Here is a 23,059-nt window from a genome sequence, read left to right as displayed (position 1 = left end):
CGAAGGAAAGAGAAGGGTAGCGAAAAAGGAAGGGGGAGAGAAAAGTGAGAAAAGCAGGAAGAGAGGAAGAGAGAGAGAGACTGTAAGAGACGCTGTGACCAGGTGTCCTGGCGAGCTCCCCCTCCCCCCCACCCCCACTGCACAAACCTTAAAAAAAAAAAAAAAAAAACTTATCCACCACTTTCTGATTTAAGGCCATTGCTGCCGCCTCCGTTTGCGCCTTCCAGGGCCCAAGAGTTCCCCACTTTGCCCCCAAAGCCTCTCAAAGTGTTGCCTAAGCCTGAGGAAGATAAAAAGTTTTTTGAACAGTGGAGATTTTAAAACAGACTGCGTGCACAATATGCAGAGCACGCTCTTTGGAGAAAACCCCCTCAGGGGGGGTCTCACCCAGGCTAAGTAAAAAGCGGACCCGGTAAGGGGATTTAGCAACAATTTTAACCCCTGACTTGCGGTTGCTCCGATTCCAATGGGAGTGGCTGGCCCCCTGCCTGAGGGCATTGTAGGACTTGTGCTAGGGTGTAGCTCGCTTTCTTTTCAAGAAATTTCGGTGGTATATGGTGTGGTAGATTCTGATTATATTGGAGAAATTATAGTTTTGATCTCGCCGCCTACCAAAACTGTGCAAATTAATAAAGGTCAAAGAATAACACAGTTTTTGCTTTTACCTTATTATCAGACAAGAAAAACTTGACTTCTCAAGCTAAGAGCCACAGAGTATTTAGATCTAGTGATCTAGCCTTTTGGGTGCAGGAAAGTACAGCTCCAAGGCCTTTAAAAGATCTTTTAATTCAAGAAAATAAAATGTCAGGGCTATTAGACACAGGAACAGACGTCTCTTAACATTGCTGGGAAAGACTGACCCAGCTCCTGGCCAACACATACTACTGAAAATGAGTTGAGATTAGAAAAACTGGTATGCGGGGTGGGAATGCTGTAGAGAAAAAGGTGAGGGAGTGTTTAAAACCTTGAAGAGTAGTGAGTTTCCTGTTGTTGGAAGTATTCAAGCAAAGATTAGACGGTTGCTTGTCATCTAAAAAGCTATAGATCAGATTTAGGTTACAAAACGATAACTGGAGAAGCTTATAAACATGTTGTGCAACACCTCTTTACTTACTTCTCATATTTAGGTCGGCCAAAAGTTTTAAAAAACTGATAATGCCCCTTTGAAGCTGCGGAGAGATTGTTTACTAACTTTAAATGATTTCCAAAAATTATTAGGGGACATTAATTGGATATGCCCACATTTAAAACTGACTACTGCAGATTTAAAGCCTTTATTTGATTGCTTAAAAATTGATCCTAATTCCAGTTCTAAGAGAAAGTTGACTAATGAGACAGAAGTGTATGAGACTTTAAATGATCAGTTAATTAGGATTAATATTACCAAAAGATGAGATTAAATTATTCTTGCCATAAAACATACACCTACAGGGTGATTGTGACAAAAAGGTCCATTGGTTCCATCTACCATTGACCCCAAGAAAAATAGTTTTATCTTATTCCCGCTTGGTGGCACAATTAATTATAAAAGGAGGAAAAAAGAAGTGTGGAACTTTTTAGAAAAGAAGTAGCAAATATAATAATTTCACTCAATAAGGATCAACTGCAAGTCTTTTACAAAATAGTGATGATTGTCAAGTTGCCCTGATAGATTTCAGGGGTCAAATTTTGTTTTATTTGCCCTCAAGCCCCCACAGTAGTTAAAAGTTCAAAAATGTTAGATTGGCAGTTTGAGGATACCTGTGGAACTTTCCAACCGTATGTAGTTCCTACGCTCCCCTTTACCCTATGGGGGAGGGACGTGCTGTCTCAAATAGGAGATACTCAGAGAAGGGTTTTCTCAATTTCTTAGTTATCAACAGGTGGTACAATTAACAATACTTTATATATTGTTATAAATACATAATATAAATATATTTGCCTAATTACAGTTTGCCTAATTAGATATGGGTATAAATAAAATATAATAAAGGTATACCTAATTCTATTTATAGATCTATACTTACTTAATTTGTATATAAATCAATATATGTATTATATATATACTGTATAATTAAATGTATATTGCAGTAATATAATGTGTGTGGCTGATATTAATTGGTATGGATTGATGTGCTGTGATGATATATGTTCTGTATGCTGTATAATTATATATGTGTGACATGTATTATTACAGTGCATTGGTTTGTGTTGGTTGGTATTGGCTGTGTGTGTGTTGTATTGCTGTAATATGTATGAATTGATATATTAATTATAAGATTAATTCAAGTATATTGATTTATATATATTGTATGTCAATAAGTTTATACTTGTTGCCATATATAAATACATTTTGCATTTAGGTATATCTGTATACCAAAATGAGATAAGGAGGTTATACATTTATTTAAATTTATAGAGACCTAAACTAAACATTAGACCTAAATTAACATATCTCTAAATTTATGTTGTTAAAATGTAAATTTTAAAAAATTTTAAAAATTAAATTGACAACTGCTTGATAATTCCTTTGCAATAAAACCCCCATAGGTGTAATTGGGGTGGCCAGACAAAAAATTGGTTTTATAGCAAAACAGCCCCCTAGAGTGGGTCCATCTTCCCGCTCAAACTAAAAAGGTAGTGGCTTCTTATCCGGGATTGATAGCTACTTTGATATTAAAGGAAAAAAGCAGAACATTAAATTATTTGGTAAAGAGCCATCAGAAATTGTAATTCCATATAATAAGGAACAACTTGTTGCTCTTCTAATGTTTGATAAAAATTGGCAGATTGCTATAGGAAACCATTTTGGTCAAAATTTTGCATCATTTACCCTCACATGTTTTGCTGAATTTTATATCCAGACATCCAGTTATTTTTTCTGTCAGATGTAAACAATCTCCTATTCCAAATGCTCAAATAGTTTTTACTGATGGGTCAGCAAACGGTAAAGCCTCCATAGTTACTAAAAATCACCAAAAGGTTTTAAAAACACAGGAAACTTCAGCTCAAAGAGCTGAAATAACAGCAGTCATAGAGGCTTTTGCTATGTTTGCAGATGAGGAATTTAACCTTTATTCTGATTCTCAGTATATTGTCAGGTTGTTTCCACACATTGAAACTGCGGTTTTGCCTGAAAATAAAACTACCATATTTCATTTGTTAACTAAATTACAGCAACAAATTCGGAAAAGAAATAAAATATTTTTCATTGGACACATTCGGGCTCATTCCGGATTGCCCGGCCCTTAAAATGCCTTTAATGATTTGGCTGACTTGTTAATCTGAAATACAGTGGCTACTGTGATTGAGGAGGCCAGAGCCTCTCACTTACTTTATCGTCAATATGCTACTGCCTTAAGATATCAATTCCAAATTCCCAGAGAGGCTGCTCGAGAGATTGTGTGTTCTTGCTTATATTGCCCCACTGTTTATAATAGTCTACCTATGGGAGTTAATCCTCGCGGTCTCAAACCTAACGTACTCTGGCAAATGCATGTAACTAATGTCTCTTCATTTGGAAAACTCCTTTGTTCTTTAACTGTAGACACCTTTTCTCATGTTATTATTGCAACTGCTCATACAGGGGAAGCAATTAAAGATGTAATACAACATCTCTTTACTTGTTTTTCATATTTGGGCCTACCAAAAGCTTTGAAAACGGACAATGCTCCTGCTTATACTTCTAAGTCTTTTCAGGAATTTTGTATAAAGTTTCAAATTAAACATAATACTGTCATCCCTTATAATCCCCAGGGACAGACCATTGTTGAAAGAGCGCATCAAACATTAAAAATCCAAATTCAAAAACTAAAAGAAGGGGAGTTTAAGTATAGTTCTCCCCATCAAATCTTGCAACATGCTCTTTTCGTAATAAATATTCTAAATACTGATCTGGCTGGAACTACTTCAATGCTTTGTCATTGGTGCCTGGAGCAATTAAATGCAAAACCATTAGTCAAATGGAAGGACCTCCTCTCAGGACAATGGAAGGGTCCTGACCCATTATTAACTAGCGGTCGAGGATGTGCTTGTATTTTTCCACAGGATGCAGATTCTCCAATTTAGATCCAAGACAGGTTGATTCGCCATGTTGCAGACCCCCAGACATCCAGTTCCCCCACAGCTTCGATCACAAAAGAGGAGCCCGCCGGAAGGGGAGGCAAGATAAACATGGAGATCCCGGCGGGACCAACGGGGCTGCTGCAGTGCAAACTCCAACCAGAAAATAATTCTACTTATTCTGTTTTGGCTTGTCTACCCTCTCCTTATGTTTTTCTCTTTACCAATGGTTCTGGAAAACTTAATGTACATGTGACTTTCACTGGTGGACCCAATGTAGTGACTTGTGAACAATGCATGCTCTCATTTTGTTTAAACCCTCAATATAATGTTTGCTCTTTGGTAGTGTTACAATGTCCACCTTATGATGTAACCACTTATTGATATAACTATAGTCTTGCTATGTTACAACAACTACAAGATTTAATGTGATCACGACGATTTGTGGGCTTTACTTATTTTAGGAATATCAGCTTTAATAGCAGCAATTACTTCTGTTACTGTGGCAGCAATATCATTGACTCAACAAGTGCATACTGCCCAATATGTTGATACCATGTCTAAAAATGTTTCTTTAACTCTAGCAACGTAGGAAGTTATAGATAGAAAATTGGAGATGAGAGTAGACGCCTTAGAAGAGGCAATAATGCATATTGGGGCTGAGTTACAGGCTTTAAAAGTGAAAATGGCTCTGTCTTGCCACGCTGATTACTGGTGGATATGCGTGACACCTTTAAAGGTAAACGAGACAGATTATAAATGGAAAAAAATTACAAATCGTATCTCAGGTGTTTGGAACAGCTCTGACATTGGCCTGCACTTAGGGAAAGTTCATAATCAAATACAGACCCTGGAACACTGTCGACTGGATTTTACCACCGCTGGAGCAGCTAATGACTTATTTCACACCTTCTCTAACTTTATTTCTGGAAAAAAACATTCTGTCTAATATCTTTAGTTCTAATTTTGCTTCTCATAATCATTCTTCCTTGTATTGTCAGGATTCTTCGGCAGAACATTCAAAAGCTCGCGACTGAGCTGCATCTGGCTGTTTTAAGAAATAAAAAAGGGGGAGATGCCGGGAGCCGGCATATTGCATATTGAGTGCATATTGCATATTGAGTGCAGCACTTTTCAGGATCTGGAATAGCTCAACTGGAAATTCTATCACTGCCGGTAGCCAGCGTGAGGAACTCCGCCCATGACAAAGGTCATGAGGAAGGAGGCTTGGCATACGCAAAGGCGGGATCAAGCCTCAGGAGTCTCCCTGGAAATTCTCGAGCAATCTACCCCCAAAACCAGAGTCTGCCTACTTTCTGCTTTGTGCTTTCACCTACACCTCTGACTTTACGGGGGGCTGTCCCCCACTACCTCTCTGAAAAAAGTTAGCTTACAGCTCCAGTTAATAATTCCTGGGTGTGACAGTGTTTAACCTACAAACTCCTTTGGAAATCCTCTAGCCTGCCTGAATAGGTTTTTCCGGCCATATGTGATTGTTCAGAGCTTCCCAACTGTGAGAGGCAGGAGATGTTCTAAACTGTGTAAACACAGATTCTTTTGAATAGTTAAAAGATTGATTAGAAATTGTATTGGTGAAGGGATTTTCACTTGTTGGGCCAATGTTTGCTGCTAAGTTTCCATATCCCTTACCTGCTGTGTCCCTGGCAGTGTATTGGTTAATATAATTGGTGTAAGTAGTAGCTTTAATGTTTGTAACCTGGGACCCTTGAGTTAATTCTTTATCTTGTTGTAGCCCACCACACCTTTGCTCTGTAGGAATGCAACTTTATCTAATGCTTCTGGAGGGTGGCTCCTGACCAATCACCTTTAGAGAAAAATAAGTTTTCTGAAGAAAAGGTCTTAAAATGTTAACAGGCCTCTGGGCCAGAAGATGATGCAAATCACCTAAGCTTTTGCATATGATAAGTTTGCAGGAAGAAAGCCTGGTTTGCTGCAAGACTCTACCCCTTCCCCCATTATCCTCTGTGCATAACTTAAGGTATAAAAACTACTTTGAAAAATAAAGTGCGGGCCTTGTTCACCGAAACTTGGTCTCACCATGTCGTTCTTTCTCTTACCTTCTGGCTGAATTATTCAGCCTCTTTTCTTCACTGAATTTTCCTACTGAGCTATCCTCATTCTATTACTCTTTATATCCTTAATTAACATTTAATTAAGCAATTGTTTCCTGATCTTCGCCTACGCCGTCTCTCCTTCGAATACCCTGGTTCAGCCGGGGCTGGTCCCCGGCACATGGGCATGCTTGTTTACTTTAGAGGAGTATTTTATGGGCAAATCTTAATTTATAAGTATTCCTACTTTTCTGAAAATGCCATAGGAAAAGAAGTTGATAAAAACTGAATTTTAGATCCTCTGGGGTGAGAAGTGGGGAGTCCATCCAAGGCGCACTGGCCCTAAGATACGGAGTTGGGGAGAGGTCAGAGGCTTTCCTGTGGCATCGACCCCACCGGTGGTCTGGGCAGCTTACCTTCTGTCCGCGGTAGCCCTTGGGGCCAGGGGGCCCAGGGATCTCCAGACAGCTGACCTTGTAGCACTAAAATCAGAAGCAAGGGGCAGTGTGTGAGGCCAGGGTCACAAGTACCAGGAGGGAGGGAGGGGCGTAGCCTGGGCCCCCTGGACGCTGGGCCATCCTGAAAACGGGGCTGTGTGATGGAACAGACTTGAGAGGTGTCCAGGAGGCCTCTGTGCCCACCAGGGGCAGGTTCGGGGGTCCACATGAGAGCTCCAGTCAAGTTTGGGAAACCAAGGCTGGGTTAAGCAACGACTGGCAATAGGAAGGATTAAGTCGCTGCTGGCCAGTGTCCGCTGATCTTGCATGTTAAATCTCTGTGTTCTGAGCAGCTGTCCTGGGAAAGCGTACGCTTGTAGGAGCCAGGGCTGTGAGATGGTGCTGGGGAAGCACAGGGACGAGGGTCCCACACTGGGCACATAGCTGGCCACCTGCCTTCTCCTGGCCTGATTTAGGTGGATAGAGCCTGTCAGCCCGGGGGCAACCTTCAACCTTGAGCCTCATCCACAGGGATTGCAGGTGACCCTGATGCTGATCTCCTGGGCTTAAACAGCATGGTTTTGGCCAAGAGCCCCTCAATCAGGCTCCAGTCTCAGGCTCCACAGGGAGCAGAGGGGTCATGCTCCCTCATCCCTTCTCATTTTCCTAGCTTTCGGGAGTGGGGTATGGGAAGAAGTGGTCATCTCTTCTGAGTCAGAGGCCCTGGCAGCCATGGGGCTGGGATGGAGACACTCTCACCTCTCCATAGGCTTCATGTTTCTGCGGAAAAGACACAGAGAGAAACCCTGGTGAGTGGGGAACTGGAGGTGGCACCAGCTCCACATCTGGGTGGAGACCCAGGATATCAGAGCAGACATCAGACCCCTCCTCACCCCCGGCCCACACCCTCAGTCACCTCACAGCAGGTAGACCTGGAGCATACTGCCTCCTGCTGCCCTGCCCCAGCCCGGCCACTCACCATGACCTTGATGATGCGGTTGATGGTGTCCTGGTCGATCTCAGTGGAGTCCGGCCGCATGGTCGCGTAGTTGTTCCGGTAGAGCTCGTGGGGTGTGTTGGCAATGTCCCGCAGGCCCTGCTCATTCAGCTTCAGGTTGGGCGGCACCGCGAACAGCCGGATGCCCTCCTCGCGGGCCCGCTCTGCCTGCAGCTTGATGCCCCCGCAGGGGCTGCCGGTCACGTGACCGTCGGTGATAACCACCGCGAAGTTGACCACGCCCTTGCCCACATGCCGCCGGACCTCCTGGGTCATGTTGGCCAGCATGCAGTCGGTGAAGGTGCCCCGGCGGAAGGAGCTGATGCTCTGCAGGCTCTTGGTGAAGGAGGCCCGGTCGCTGCCCGGCGGGCTGAACACCTCTACCAGATCGGAGAAGTGCAGGCCGCCGTAGCGCCAGCTCAGGGCCACCTGGTCCAGGTAGAGCTCATCCTGCAGTTGGCTGATGAACTGCAGCACGAACTGCTGCATGTGGTAGAGCAGGCTGTCAGTGGGGGACTGCATGGTGATGCTCTCCGACGTGTCCAGCACGAAGTACACGTGGACCGGGCAGTCGGCCTTCTCTGGGGATGCACAGGCGTCACCACGGGGCCTGAGCCGGTGGTCCTGGGGTCTGCCTGCTAGGTCTCCCCGCAGCCGGCCCCGCCCTCGGTCCGGCCCCGCCCCTCCACCCTGGGCCCCGCCCCATCCCTGCCCCACTCGGCCCCGCCCCACCACACCCACACCAGTCGTACCAGGGCAGCTATTCCTGTCCGAGGGGCCAGGGCTGATGACCTCCTGCTGCTGAGCATGGACGGCCCCCAGGAGCCCCCAGAGCAGGAGGGCAGAGCAGGGGCTGCGGAGCATCTTGGCAGCACCCTTGCGCCTCAACATCCTGCAAAAGGGAAGAGTGGCGCTGCAGACCGTGCCCCACCCTCACATCACCAGCCCCCAGCCCCCCGCCCCAGATGATGCTGGGGGACACGCGGAGGTCAGGAAGCACCTCATCTCAGGGTGCGCCTTGTTCCTTTGCCTGGGTAGGGACCACAAACACAGTGGGAGCAGAGACTGCAGGCTTTGGGCTCCATTCTGAGTGGGACGTTCACTGTTCCTCCCTGCCCTGCGCAGCCTGGGTGTAGAGATTAAAGCAAGCCCCATGGGAGCATCAGGAAATCCAGGAGGGTTTCCTGCAGGAGGTGATGGATGTGCCCAGAGAGAAGTGTCCAGAGGAAGGGAACTCCCCACCCAGAGGAATCTAGTTTACAGAGGGCTGGGGGCAACACTCGATTGTGTTGACTGAGAAGGTGGGGTGAGGTGCAGGCCAGGGGTTCTGAATTATACCACATACATTATACACATCACACAAACACTCCACACCACACATACCACACACACAGACATCACATACACATCATACACTCACACATCATACACACATCATACCGCACATCACTTACACATCATACATATACCACATACGTTATACACATCACACACACACACTCCACACCACACACCACACACATTATACACACCACATGGCACACATATATTATACATATCACACAGACACCACACACACAGACATCACACACACATTACACACATACCACACACACATTATACACATCACACACACACTCCACACCATACACACCACACACATTCCACAAAAACATCATACACCACACACACACAGTATACATACCACACACACTCCATACCCCCCCCACATCACACACATACATCATATCACACACATCATACACACACCACACACACATTATACATATCACAACACACTCCACACCACATATACCACACACACCACACACACATATCACACACACACATCATACACCACACACACCACGCACTAACACACATAATTAAAAAGAGGCCCACATAATAAAGTGTTGCTGCTGCTAAGTCGCTTCAGTCGTGTCTGACTCTGTGCGACCCCATAGACGGCAGCCCACCAGGCTCCCCCGTCCCTGGGATTCTCCAGGAAAGAGCACTGGAGTGGGTTGCCATTTCCTTCTCCAATGCATGAAAGTGAAAAGTGAAAGTGAAGTCGCTCAGTTGTGTCCGACCCTCAGAGACCCCATGGACTGCAGCCCACCAGGCTCCTCCATCCATGGAATTCTCCAGGCAAGAGTACTGGAGTGGGGTGCCATTGCCTTCTCCAATAATAAAGTGTACTGGTGGAAAATATTATTCTCAAATGTAATGAAAACTTCTAAAAGTATCTACCCAGTGGAAAAACACAAAAGCAACAACAAAATACAGAAATACCCAAAGGGATAAATCACTTTGGCCTATGGGAGGCAATCTCCAAGGTACCCTCCTTGGAGTCCTTTCAGCCCCAAATTATCACCGACCACTGTGGCTGACAGAATAACTCAGAGTGTGTTGTGTGACTTCCACATATGGGACATAAAAGGCATGGTGGCTTCTGCCTGGTCCTCTCTTGAACTGCTTGCTAAGGACGAGGCTGTCTGTCACGACAGGACAGACAGGCTGTCACAACAGCCTTTGCAGCAGCTCACTAGGGGAGGCGATGAGGCCTCCAACTGACAGTGGTGAGTGAGCCATCTTGGAGGCAGAGCCTCCACCCTAGCCAAGACTTCAGATGACCATGGCAGAGCCAATATCCTGCCTGCACCTTGCAAGGGACCCTGAGCTGGAAGCACCCAGCAAAGCCTCCCTTGAATTCCTAACCTGAATAAATTACGAGATAGTAAATGCTCAGGTGGCGCTAGTGGTAAAGAACCGACATGCCAAAGCAGGAGACATAAGAGATGTGCGTTAGATTCCTGGGTCGGAAAGATTCCCCTGGAGGAGAGCATGGCAACCCACTCCAGTATTCTTGCCTGGAGAAGCCCATGGACAGAGGAGCCTGGCAGACTACAGTCCATAGGGTTGCAAAGAGTCAGACATGACTGAAGTGACTTAGCACATTGTTTTAAATCACTGTTTTTGAATACTTTATTATACAGCAATAAATCACTAATAGAGGCATCAAACTCTTCTTCTACAACATTGTAGACTGAAGATGAGATAATAATTCAGAATTTTGACAGGAAAATGAAATGACCCAAGGATGTCTCCCCAGCTACCTTATCTTTCATATACAAGAATAAACATCTCAGAAAACTAAAAACAGAATTCCCATATGATCCAGCAATCCCAATTCTGGGCATATATCCAGACAAAACTCTAGTTCAAAAAGATGCATACACCCATATGTCCATAGTGACACTACTTACAATAGCCAGGACATGGAAACAAGCTACATGGCCACTGACAGAGGAGTGGATAAAGAAGAGGTGGTGCATAGTTAATACACACGATGGAATGCTACTCAGCCAGAAAAAGAATGAAATAATGTCATCTGCAGCAACGTGAATGTAACTAGAGATAATCAAACTAAGTGAAGTAATTCAGAGAAAGATAAATACCATATGACATAAGTGATATGATAGCACGTGTGAAATCTAAAATATGGCATAAATGAATTTATCTACCAAACAGAACAGTCTCACAGACATAGACAGCAGACGTGTGGTTGCCAAGGGGGAGAGAGTATGGACAGGGACTCTGGGGTAAGTACGTGCAAACTAACATTTAGAAAGGATAAAAAAGAAGGACCTGCTATATAGCATAAGGAAATATATTCGATATCCTCAGATAAACCATAATGGAAAAGAACATAAAAAAGAAAGCATATACATGTATATCTGGATCATTTTGCTGTACAGCAGGAATTAACACACTATTGTGAATCAACTATACTTCAATTAAAAACAAACAAAGAGTAAAAAATGGATAAGCACCTCAGATGTAAATGGGCTCAGATCTATGCCACCTACACACCATTCCTAAAAAATATTCTGCAAGGAGTTTCTGCAAACAATAGGGAGGTACTGTGGATTTGATTCCAGACCACCATAATAGAGCAAATATAATAAAGGGAGTTTATGGATTTTTTTTGGTTTTCTAGTACATAGAAAAGTTATGTTCACACTATAATGTAATCTATTGTGTGAAATGGTGTATGTCTTAAAAAATAATATACATAGCTTAATTAAAAATATTTTATTGCTAAAAAATGCTAATCATCATCTGAGCCTTCAGAGAGTTGTATTAGTAATATTAAAGACTGCTGATCACAGATCACCATAACAAGGTAATAATGAAAAAGTCTGAAATATTTCAAGAACTCCCCAAATGTGACAGAGACAGAAAGTGAGCAAATAGAGTTGAAGAAATGGCTCTGATAAACTTGCTCAATGCAGGGTTACCACAAGCTGCTGATTTGTAAAAACCAAAATATCTGCAAGGTTCAATAATGTGAAGTACATTAAAATAAGGTATGTATGTAACAGCTCTATTAAAGCCACCAAACATCCATTTATGATTAAAAAAAATCAGACAAGGCAAAACCTCCTAAGAGATTTAGGAGTTGGATTAATACCATAAAGGATATAAATTTCAAATCAAGAAAAGTTATGACAAACCTAAACAATGTATTAAAAAGTAGAGACATCACTTTGCTGACAAAGGTCCATCTAGTCAAAGATATGGTTTCTCTAGAAGTCATGTACAGATGTGAGAGTTGGACCATAAAGAAAGCTGAATGACAAAGAATTGATGCTTTTGAATTGTGGTGCTGGAGAAGATTCTTGACAGTGCCTGGGACTGCAAGGAGATCAAACCAGTCAATCCTAAAGGAAATCAACCCTGAATATTCATTGGAAGGACTGATGCTGAAGCTCCAGTACTTTGGCCACCTGATGCAAAGAGATGACTCACTGGAAAAGACCCTGATGCTGGGAAAGACTGAAAGCAGGAGGAGAAGGAGACAACAGAAGATGAGATGGTTGGATGGCATCACCGACTCAATGGACATGAGTTTGAGCAAACTCTGGGAGACAGCGAAGGGCAGGGAAGCCTGGTGTGCTACATTCCAGTGGGTCACAAAGAGTCAGACCCAAGTTAGCAACTGAACAACAGCAATCAAATTTTACACAAAGCTAAAATAGATGTTTTTGTCTTCATGGGTCACAGACTCCTTTAAGAATGTGGACAATTTTACCTGACACAAATACACAGATTACTCATATACAGAAATCAGATTCCTTATTACTTCAGTGGACCCGTCTATGGAACTGACTCTGGATTTGAAACTCCTGCCCTTGAAGAATGACCATTAGAGTACAAAAATTAAAAAAGACAAAGAGTGTTGATCTCACTCTATTACTCACTGTTGTGTTGGAAGCCAATGCAATAAGACAGTAAAAAGAAACAAGTATAAATCTTGTAAAGGATGAGATGGGAACTCCTTATTAAAGATGGTACTATCTACCTAGAAAACTCAATAAGATAAACTGAACAAAGTTTAGGGGAGAGAGAAACGGGTTTCATTGAGGCAGTTATAAGAAAAATACATAAAAATCTACAGGTTTTCTTCTATCAGGAACGACCAATTAGAAAAGGTAATGGAAAAAATACTGTTTACACTAGCAAGAAAACCAAAATAAATCCAAGGAATAAACTTAACAAGAACCTAAGGATGTGCATGACTTATGGAAAAAACTCAAAAAATTTCCAAAGAACACAGTTGGAGAGAAAAACCTTGTTTTTAGATGAGAGACACAATACTTAAGAATATCAGTTATTTCAGAATATCAGTTATTTCTAACCAAATCTATAATTGAATGTAATTTTGACTAAAATTTCCAATAAATTTTCTTTTTTGCCATTATTTGTTGACAAAATAAATTCTAGGTTCATCTGAAGGAATAAATAAGAGTAGGTGAGAAAAATAAAAAATGAAGGTTGATAAAATTTATGCTATCAAGTACAATAATGGAATACAATCACAGTAATGAAGTATTTATTGTTTTGGTGTTGGAAATGGCCAGAAGACCACACAGCAGTGGCATAAAACCAGATGAGAACTGAAAAGATGAGATGGCTGTTTTCAGAGCAGTGAAAGAAGGCTGGGAAAAGGGCTCACAATATGACTGAAAGTAATCCTACCTCATGCAGGGCACCCAAATAAAATCCAGGAGGAGCAAATAACTGTGTGTAGAGCATGGACTAAAAAGCCTTTGAAGAAAATAGAAAAGATGAAGTGGCATGAAATGCCTATGATTACTCTGCACCAGATGGTACACTGCAGACTTTTAACCTTTACAACAGCCCTTGGATATTAGTGCCAATATAACCTCCATTTCACAGATGAGGAAACTGAGACCAAGATAGGTACCTTGTCCGAGGTGCTCAGCTAGTAGCGGAGCTCCAAATCCAGGCAGCATGGTTTTGAGTCCACAGTCGTGATAACTGGGCTCTCACTTATCACCTTTATTACAACAAAGCGACATGGGCAGAGTGGACCAAGAGCCAGGCAACCATCTTCCCAATGCTTGATCAAGATTTAGCATTTTTAAGGTTTAAACATTTTGATAGCCTGTTATTGTGTATATATTTACAACTATAATATGTTATTTTCTGTTGTAAACTTTTTATTAATATATAATATCCTTCTTTGTCTCTTATAACTCTTTTTGATTTAAAGTTCACTTTACCTGGTGTTGGTATAGCTGCCCCTGCTCTCATTCGGTTCCTATTTGCATGGAATAGCATTTTCCATCCTTTCATTTTCAACCTATTTGTGTCTTTGGATCTAAAGTGAATCTTCTATAGACAGTATTTAGCTGTATGGTGTTTTTTAAAGTCCATTCAGCCAGTATCTGTGTTTTGCTTGGACAGTATAATCCATTTAAAATTCAAATAACTATTGATAAGGAGAGAATTACTTCTTTAGTTTTGCTATTTGTTTTCTATGTACCTTATAGTTTTTTGTTCCTCATTTTCTGCATTACTTTCTTCCTTTCTGTGTAGCTGATTGTTGTAGTAAAACATTTACGTCCCTTCCTCATTTCTTTTTGAGTTTTTACGTACTTTCTTTATGGTTACCATGGGATTAACTTAACATTATAAAACTATAACAATATAATTGGAATTTATGCCAGTTTAACTTTGTGCTGCCTGCCCAGTCATGTCCGACTCTTTGCGACCCCATAGACTGGTAGCCCCCCAAGGTTGCTCCATCCATGGAATTTTCCAGGCAAGAATATCGGAGGGGGTTGCCATTTCCTACTCCAGGGGATCTTTCCCACCTAGGGATAGAACTTGTGTCTCTTGTGTCTCCTGCATTATCAGGCAGATTCTTTACCACTGTGCCACCTGGGAAGCCAGTTTAAGTTCGACAACATACACACAAAAAACTGCTCCAAAAACACAAGCAAATATTATTTGTAATGCATTGGTCTCTTAAATTATGTAGAAAACAAAATGTGGAGTTACAAACTGAAGTTACAATAATACAAGTTTCAAGAAGAACAGAGCTGAAGGAATCATGTGTGCAATTTCAGACTACACCACAAAACTACAGTAATCAAAACCATATAGTACCGGCACAAAAACAGACACAGATCAACAGGAAAGAACGGAGAGCCCAGGGCATAAACCCATGCACTTACGGTCATTAATCTATGACGAAGGAGGCAAGAATATACCATAAAGAAAAGACAGTCTCTTCAATAATTGGTGCTGAAAAAACTGGACAGCTAAATGTAAAGGAGGAAATTAGAACGTTGTCTAACACTATATACAAAAATAAACTCCAAATGGATTGAAGATCTAAATGTAAGACTGGATACCATAAAACTCCCAAGGGAAACAAGGGCAGAACACTCTGACATAAATAACAGCACAATTTTTTTTTTCTGCTCTATCTCCAAAAACAAAGGAAATAAAACCAGAATTAAACAAATGAAATCTAATTACACTTAAAAGCTTTTGCACAGCAGAGGAAACCATTGACAAAAAGACAACCTGCATAATGAGAAAAGGTATTTGCAAATGATACAACCAATAATGGGTTGTGTGTGTATGTGTTAGTTACTCAGTTGTGTCCAGCTCTTTGCGACCCCATGAACTGTAGCCTGCCAGGATCCTCTGTCCATGGGATTTCCCAGGCAAGAATACTGGAGTGGGTTGCCATTTCCTTCTCCAAATAAGGGGTTACTATCCAACATATATAAACAGCTCATACCTAGTTAAAAAATGGGCAGGAAAACTGAATATTTTTCCAAAGAGGAAAGGCAGATGGCCAAGAGGTACAGGAAAAGATTCTCAATACTGCTAATCATCAGGGAATTGCTAATCAAAGTCACAATAAGATATCAGCTCACACATGTCAGAATGGTTATCATCAGAGAGAATACAAATAACAACTGTTGATGAGGATGTGAAGAAAAGGAGACCCTCACGCACTTTTGAAGGGAATTGGTGGATTCCACCGTGTAATCAGTTGGTGCATCCACTGTGGAAAACAGTATGGAGGCTTCTCAAAAAAACTAAAGACGGAGCTACCGTATGACCCAGCAATTCCACTCCGGGGTATACATTAATTTTTTTTTTTTAAACATGTATTAGTCTCTCAAATCATGTAGAAAATAAGTGAGTTATATGCCATTGTTATAATAATAGCTTTATAAAATTGCTCATGTATTTACCTTTACTGAGATCTTTGTTTCTTCATATGACTTCAAGCCACTGTCTACTGTCCTTTCATTTCACCTGCAGGACTCTCTTGAGCATTTCTTATAGGGAGGATCTGGTGATGAACTTCTTCAGCTTTTGTTTATCTGGGAAGTTTTTAAGTTTGCCCTCAATTTTGGGGGACAGTTTTGCTGGATATAGAATTTTTGGGTGACAGATTTTTTTTTCTTTTAGCATTTTGAATATATTAACCCACTGCCTCTGGTTTCCAGAGTTTCTGATGAGACATCTTCTGGTAACATTATTGAAGTTCCTTTGGATCTGATGAGCCACTTCTTTCTTGCTGATATAAAATTTTTCTCTTTGTTTTTGTCTTTTGACAGTTTGATTATACTGTGTAACATGTGAGTCTCTTTAAGTTCATCTTATTTGTCTTAGATGTTTATATTCATGTCATTCATCAAATTTGGGAAGTTTCTTCACATGTTTCATCTGCCCCTTTCTCTCTCTTCTCCTTCTGTGACTCCTAAAACTGTATGCAGGTCCTTTAGGTTCTGTTCACTTTTCTTTAATCTTTTTTTCTTTATGCTCCTCAGACTCATAATTTCCATTGTCTTATCTTCAATGTCACTGATCCTTTCTTTGCTCAAATTGGCATTTGAAGCCCTCTAATAAGTAAAATCATTGTGCTTTCTGCTCTATTAAATCTTTTTTGATTCTACCAGGTTTTCTATTTATCGATATTTCTATTTTATTAATACATTATTTTTTACTTTCTTCACATCTCCCTTTAGCTCCTTGAGCATCTTTAAGATAGTTGTGTTAACGTCTTTGTCTAGTAGATCCACCATCAGGTCTTTCTCAAGGATGGTTTTGGTTGGTTTACATTTTTTCCATTGAATGGGCCATATTTTCCTGTTCATTTACTTGCCTTTTGATTCTTGGTAAAAACTAGACATTTGAATCTAATATGTAACTCTGGAAATCAGATTCTTCTCCTTCCCTAGGGTTTGCTATTTTTGATTGTTTTTGTTTTATTTATGTTGTAGGCTGTCTCTGTGCCAAGGATCAGCCTGAACAGTAAAGGTGCGTGTGTACGTGCTAAGTCACTTCAGTTGTGTCTGACTCTTTGTGACCCCATGGACTGTAGCTTGCCAGGCTACTCTGCCCATGGAATTCTCCAGGCAAGAATACTGGAGTGGGTTGACATTTCCTTCTCCAGGGGATCTTCTTGACTCAGGGATCGAACCTGCATCTCTTATGTCTCCTGCATTGGCAGGCAGGTTCTTGACCACTTTGGACTTGGGAAGCCCTGAAGAGTAATGGTAAGGTCTTCTTATATCCTTCCTGAGGCTGTACTTTCCCCTAGATATGTGCAGTGCCTGTCTAATTTCCCCTGTATATGCAATTGCTTTCCAATGTTATAGTCTTCAATGTCTGACTTCCAAAATGAGAAAAAGAGAAAAATAAAAGGGTGGGGGAGGTGGCAGTCTTTTAAATCCCCTGAAAGTCAACTCAACCAGAGAGGGTAAGGCTTGTAATGATAGGGAAAAATGTAACAACAATGGAAGCCTCAAAAGATTTAAAAAGAAAATATCATGAAAAGTACCTTCTCTGATTACAATGGGATGACTTTAGAAGTCAATAACAGAAGGAAAACTAGAAAATTCACAGAATTGTGGGAATTAAACAACTCACTCTTAAACAACCAAAAGATTAAAGAATAATCACTAGGGAAATCAGAAAATACTCACAGATGATAAAAATGAAAACAAGACATACTAAATACATGAAACACAGTAAAAGCAGTATGAAGGAGAGAATTTACAGCTATAAGTGTTTACATAAAACAAGAAAGATCTCAAATCAATAACCTAACTTTACAATTTAAGGAACTAGAAAAAAAAAAAAAAAAACTAAGCATACATCTAGCAGAAGGAGTGAAATAATAAACATTAGAGCAGAGATAAATGAAATGGATAATAGACAAACAGTAGAAAAAAATCAATGAAACCAAAAGTTGATTCTTCAAAAAGTTCAACAACACTGACAAACCTTTAGCTAGATGGACTAAGAAAAAAAGAGAATACTCAAATCACTAAAATCATAAATGAAAGTGGGAAATTACTACTTATTCTACAGAAATAAGAATTATGAGGGTACTATAATCAGTTGCACATCAACAAATTAGATAACCTAGATGAAATGGACAAATTCCTAGAAACACAAAACCTATAAAGAGAAGATCATGAAGAAAAATCTGAGTATATTAGTAAGGAATTTGAATCAGTAATTGAAAATCTGACAAAGAAAAGCCCTGGACCTGATGGCTTTATTGCAGCCACGAAATTAAAAGACACTTACTCCTTGGAAGGAAAGTTATGACCAACCTAGATAGCATATTCAAAAGCAGAGACATTACTTTGCCAACAAAGGTCCATCTAGTTAAGGCTATGGTTTTTCCAGTGGTCTTGTATGGATGTGGAGTTGGACTGTGAAGAAAGCTGAGCACTGAAGAATTAGTGCTTTTGAACTGTGGTGTTGGAGAAGGCTCTTGAGAGTCCCTTGGACTGCAAGGAGATCCAACCAGTCTATTCTAAAGGAGATCAGTCCTGGGTGTTCATTGGTGGGACTGATTTCGAAGCTGAAACTCCAATAATTTGGCCACCTCATGCGAAGAGTTGACTCATTGGAAAAGACCCTGATGCTGGGAGGGATTGGGGGCAGGAGGAGAAGGGGATGACAGAGGATGAGATGGCTGGATGGCATCATTGACTTCAACATGAGTTTGGGTAAACTCCAGGAGTTGGTGTTGGACAGGGAGGCCTGGCGTGCTGCGATTCATGGGGTTGCAAAGAATTGGACACGACTGAGCAACTGAATTGAACCGAACTGATGAAGCATTTAAAGTGGAACTAATATCAATATTTCTCAAACTTATCCAAAAAAATTGAAGAAGAGGGAATCCCTCCAAACTCATTCTATGAAGTCAGCATTACAGATGGCATCATTGACTCATAGAATATGAATTTGAGCAAACTCTGGGAGACAGCGAAGGACAAGGAAGCCTGGTGTGCTGCAGTCCAAGGGATCACAAAGAGTTGGACTTAGCAACTTAGCAACTGAACAATATTACCCTGATACCAAAACCAGATAGACACTACAAGAAAAGAAAACTACAGCCCCAAATCCTCAACAAAATATTAGGAAACAGAATTCAACAGGATGGAAAAAGGGTTAGACATCATGATCAAGTGGGATTTATTCCTGGAATGCAAAGGTGGTTCAACATATGAAAATCAATTAATGTAACACACCACATTAATAGAATGAAGGAAAAACCCACATGATCATCTCAACTGATGCAGAAAAATCTTTTGATCAAATTCAATATCCTTTCATGATTCAAAAACTCAACAAAGTAGGACTAGATGGAAACTATCTCAGCATAATAAAAGCCATTTATGAAAATCCCACAGCGAATATCAAACTCAATCGTGAGAAACTAGAAGTTTTTCTAAGGTCAGGAACAAAACAAGATGCCCATTTTAACCACTTCTATTCAACATAGTATTGGAAGTCCTAGCCAGAATAATTAGGCAAGAAAAAGAAATAAAAGATAGACGTAAAATTATCTCTGTTCACAGATGATATGATCTTCCATGTACAAAAGAGTCCACAGAAAGAAACTGTTGCATAGATGAGTTAATTTAAGTAGCAGGATACAAAGTCAACACACAAAAATCATCTGCATTTCTACACACCAACAATGAACACCACAAAAGGTAAATTAAGAAAACAATTCCATTTGCATTAACTGCACTGTTGCTGTGTGATCTGGCCCAGCCCCAACGAGTACTCAGGGTAGGGGCTGGCCTCCAGGTCCTGTTCAGTGAGCAGAACCCCATGAGTCCTGCTTCTCTGCAGATGTACCCCACACCAGGGTGCCCCGGCTCTGCACAAATGCTTGAAAGGAGTCACAGGAGGGATCAATCCAGTGGAACGTGCGGTGGGGTTTAAAATAAAAGAATCAAACTATTTGGGTTTTTCTTAAAATAATCATGAGAGCCAAGTTTTCCAGGTATCATAAAGCATTCATGGCAGCAAACACGGTCTCCCTCCACTCTGTACCTGGAGACCCTGTCCTACAGATGAGAAAATGGCAATGGAGAGGAGGGCAGGCTCAGCCCACACCCTCTGCTGAGGCCTGGGAAGACCCCTGGGTCCTGCTCCTTCTCCCAGGCACTGGCCCATTCCAGGGAGCTCGACTGACCTGAGGGACCTCAGGCAGGTCCACTGCACAACAGAGCCACCCGTGCTGGCTGGCAATGCAGAGTCCACTGGGTGTGGATGTGCCCTGCCTGACCAGGTGACCCAGCAGCTGGAGCCTGGTCTCTTGTATGTTGCCTTGCCTGTAGCTTCCACCTTGGACGGGCCCAACAACTGCCCCCAACCTGCTGCGGTCTTCACAGCCCTGCCCCCAGGTCACTGTCATCAGCCCAGGGTGGCAGCTTTGCAGTGGCCAGAGTATTTCAGAGGTCCATTGAGACCCACGTCTGGCCGAATGGACACATCTCTGCCCCTTATGTCTAGCCCCTCCAGTCACCTATGCCCCAGGGCCCAGGCCCTCTTCCCACCCCACCTCCTGCCTCCAAGCGACAGGAGGAAGCAGACCACTTCCCTCCTTCCTGGGAGCCCCAAATACCCATCAGGCCTCCTGGCCCTGGTGAGGCAGACAGAGGCAGGCAGGGAATAAACCCTGCTATGAGGGCCTCCAGGCCAGAGCTCCTTTACTGGAAACTAAACCCAGGGAAATGTGTGGACCTCAAGCCTCCTTCTTTTTGGGTGTCAATCTGCAAGTGAAGAGCCTTTCCTTGGGGACAGCTGGGTGGCCTAGGGGTGTGGGAGCCGTCAGCTTCCTTCCTAGGTGCAGGGGAGGATGTTTGGGGGCCCTGGGCAGGATGGCAGGCACACAGGGGTGGCATCCTGCTGTTTTCAGTCGTCCTTACTGGTATCAGCAGTTATTCCCAGCGGCAGACCTCCCCTCACCACCCCAGAGGGTGCTGGGCCCTGTCCCTGGCTCTGCTGGGGTGGATCCTGAGGATCCGGGCGGGTGTGGGGCCGGCCCATAAGGGGAGCCGCCCAGCATAGTCAGCACCCGCCCTGCCCCCCGCGCTCCCCTCAGTCTCCCTCAGCAGACTCTCGGGTCGGGGGCAGATGCTCAGTGGACACCTCCAGCCTCAGAGGAATGGGGCAGGCTGGGCTCCTGCTGGCTCCTGGGTAGGCGGGGTGTGAGTGTGACTCCCCTTCCCCTGCTCTCCATCGGAAAGTCAGGGACCCCTCCTCCCCTGAGGCCCACTGCAGGGAAGCTGGCCCCTCGGACCTCATTCTAGGGACGAGTCTTTCTGGGGAGGAGGGACAACCGCTCCCTCTCAGCTGAGCCGAGGAGGGGGGCCAGCAACCCTGGACACTCCGTACCCAGTTTCGTGTTGGGGGGGAGTCATCCCATGGGAGTGAGTTGGGCTACTCAAACTCTAGAGATGTCCCCAGGCACGAGACACAGGACCGAACCTTCCAGGAACGGCCAGGGGTCAGGATGCAGATGGGGGACCGGGCGTAGATGGCAGGCGCCCGGAGCCCCAGCACGGCGCCCCGAAAGGGGACCCGGCTCTGCCCAGGAGAGAAGGGGGCAGCCGGATGGGTCCCCGCGCGAGGCGCCCCAGGAGCGTACCCGGGGGCTCCAAGCGAGGCCGGCAGTGCAAGTGGGAGCACCGCGGCGGGGGCGGACCCCACCGGGCAAGACCCAACTTCCCGCGTCCCCGCTGCGCGGCACTGAGCTGCCAGTGGCCTTACCTGACCGTGCTTCGGGCGCCCTCGTCGGACTCGTCCGGAGCGAAGAGGCTCCGGGTCCTGACCGCGCAAGACGGCGCCGAGTGGGCAGAGGGAGGGGCGGCGGGAAGGGCCGCCGCCAGACCCCGCCCCCGCCCCGCCTCGTCCAGTCCACCGCCCGGCGCCCCGGGCAACTGCTCCGCGCCCCCGCCCCTCCGCGGCCAGACGGCGGCCACCGGGCGGCGCTGCGGCCACGTGGATGGCGGCAGGGCGGGGCCGGGAGGCGACCCGAGGGGACAGGGGTGCGGGTGGGGGGCGGGAAGGGACCCCAGGGGGCAAGGGTGCGGAAGAGAGGCCCCTCTGCGGTCCCTGCTAAGTCAGGACCCCTCCCTGTTCTTGGATGCTGCTCCGACTGGACACCTGCCCACCTCCCTGCTTGCTGCGCACTCCCCCATTTCCTGGCGACCTGGAGTGTCTACTACCGGGCCTGGGGCACCTTACTCACCACTCACTCGGCCCTCGGAGGAATGGCCCTGGGAGGCTGCAGAGTCCTCCCGCCAGGCGTCTCCTTCCCAAGTCCCCCTTGCTCAGAACCGGCAGGCTGGGGTCTCGTTCCTCGCTCAGGGACACGCAGCTCTGTGACCCATGGATCACAATGTGTGTCTTGCGTTGGGGTCTCCGCCACCCAGAGGTGAAGGGCCAGCCAGGAGGGGCAAGGATGGCCAGGATAGCGGGAGCCTCAGGCTCTCTGGGTGGAGAGGAGGGCCTAAGGAACTGGCAGACCGTTACCCTGTGAGAACCCCGGAGCTGCTCTTGGGACTGGGCCCTGGGATTTCTGTGATGTCCCTGCCTGAGCAGAGTCAGAAGAGGTCCCAGGTAGGGCTGTGGTGGGGGTTGCCACTCCCTAGGACCAGTGCTCCTTCTGGAGGAGGGATGCAGAAGGGACTGGGGGCGAGGTCCCTGGCTCAGGGACAGGGCGCCTCACCAGCACCCTTGAAGCGGGCCAGGCCGTGGAAGGTGTCTGCTTGGCCATTGCTGGTCTGTGACTGTCAGGCCCAGGCGGAGTGACGCTGAGACACTGAACCTGGATGGGGACATGCAGGCCTGGTCAG

At 44.2% G+C, this 23,059-nt stretch overlaps 1 protein-coding gene across 2 annotated transcripts in view; it reads right to left on the bottom strand.

Annotated features, from left to right (window-relative positions):
* Nucleotides 1-22,110, bottom strand: part of COL6A2 (collagen type VI alpha 2 chain) — a 39,825-nt gene extending 17,715 nt beyond the window's left edge. For both annotated transcript variants that reach the window (XM_070796288.1, XM_070796293.1), the window contains exons 1-5: nucleotides 21,972-22,110; nucleotides 8,300-8,439; nucleotides 7,530-8,128; nucleotides 7,310-7,330; nucleotides 6,530-6,595 (exon numbers count right to left, since the gene is read on the bottom strand). In XM_070796288.1, coding sequence (XP_070652389.1) covers nucleotides 6,530-6,595; nucleotides 7,310-7,330; nucleotides 7,530-8,128; nucleotides 8,300-8,438 — 825 coding nt within the window. In that variant the 5' untranslated portion in view covers nucleotide 8,439; nucleotides 21,972-22,110. The remainder of the gene's footprint in view (nucleotides 1-6,529; nucleotides 6,596-7,309; nucleotides 7,331-7,529; nucleotides 8,129-8,299; nucleotides 8,440-21,971) is intronic.
* Between the last annotated feature and the right edge of the window lie 949 nt (nucleotides 22,111-23,059).

Source organism: Bos indicus, chromosome 1 (genome assembly GCF_029378745.1).
Source record: "Bos indicus isolate NIAB-ARS_2022 breed Sahiwal x Tharparkar chromosome 1, NIAB-ARS_B.indTharparkar_mat_pri_1.0, whole genome shotgun sequence".
Taxonomy (NCBI): Eukaryota; Metazoa; Chordata; class Mammalia; order Artiodactyla; family Bovidae; genus Bos; species Bos indicus.
The sequence above is the reverse complement of the archived record's forward strand: the minus strand, read 5'-3'. Positions and strand labels throughout refer to the sequence as shown.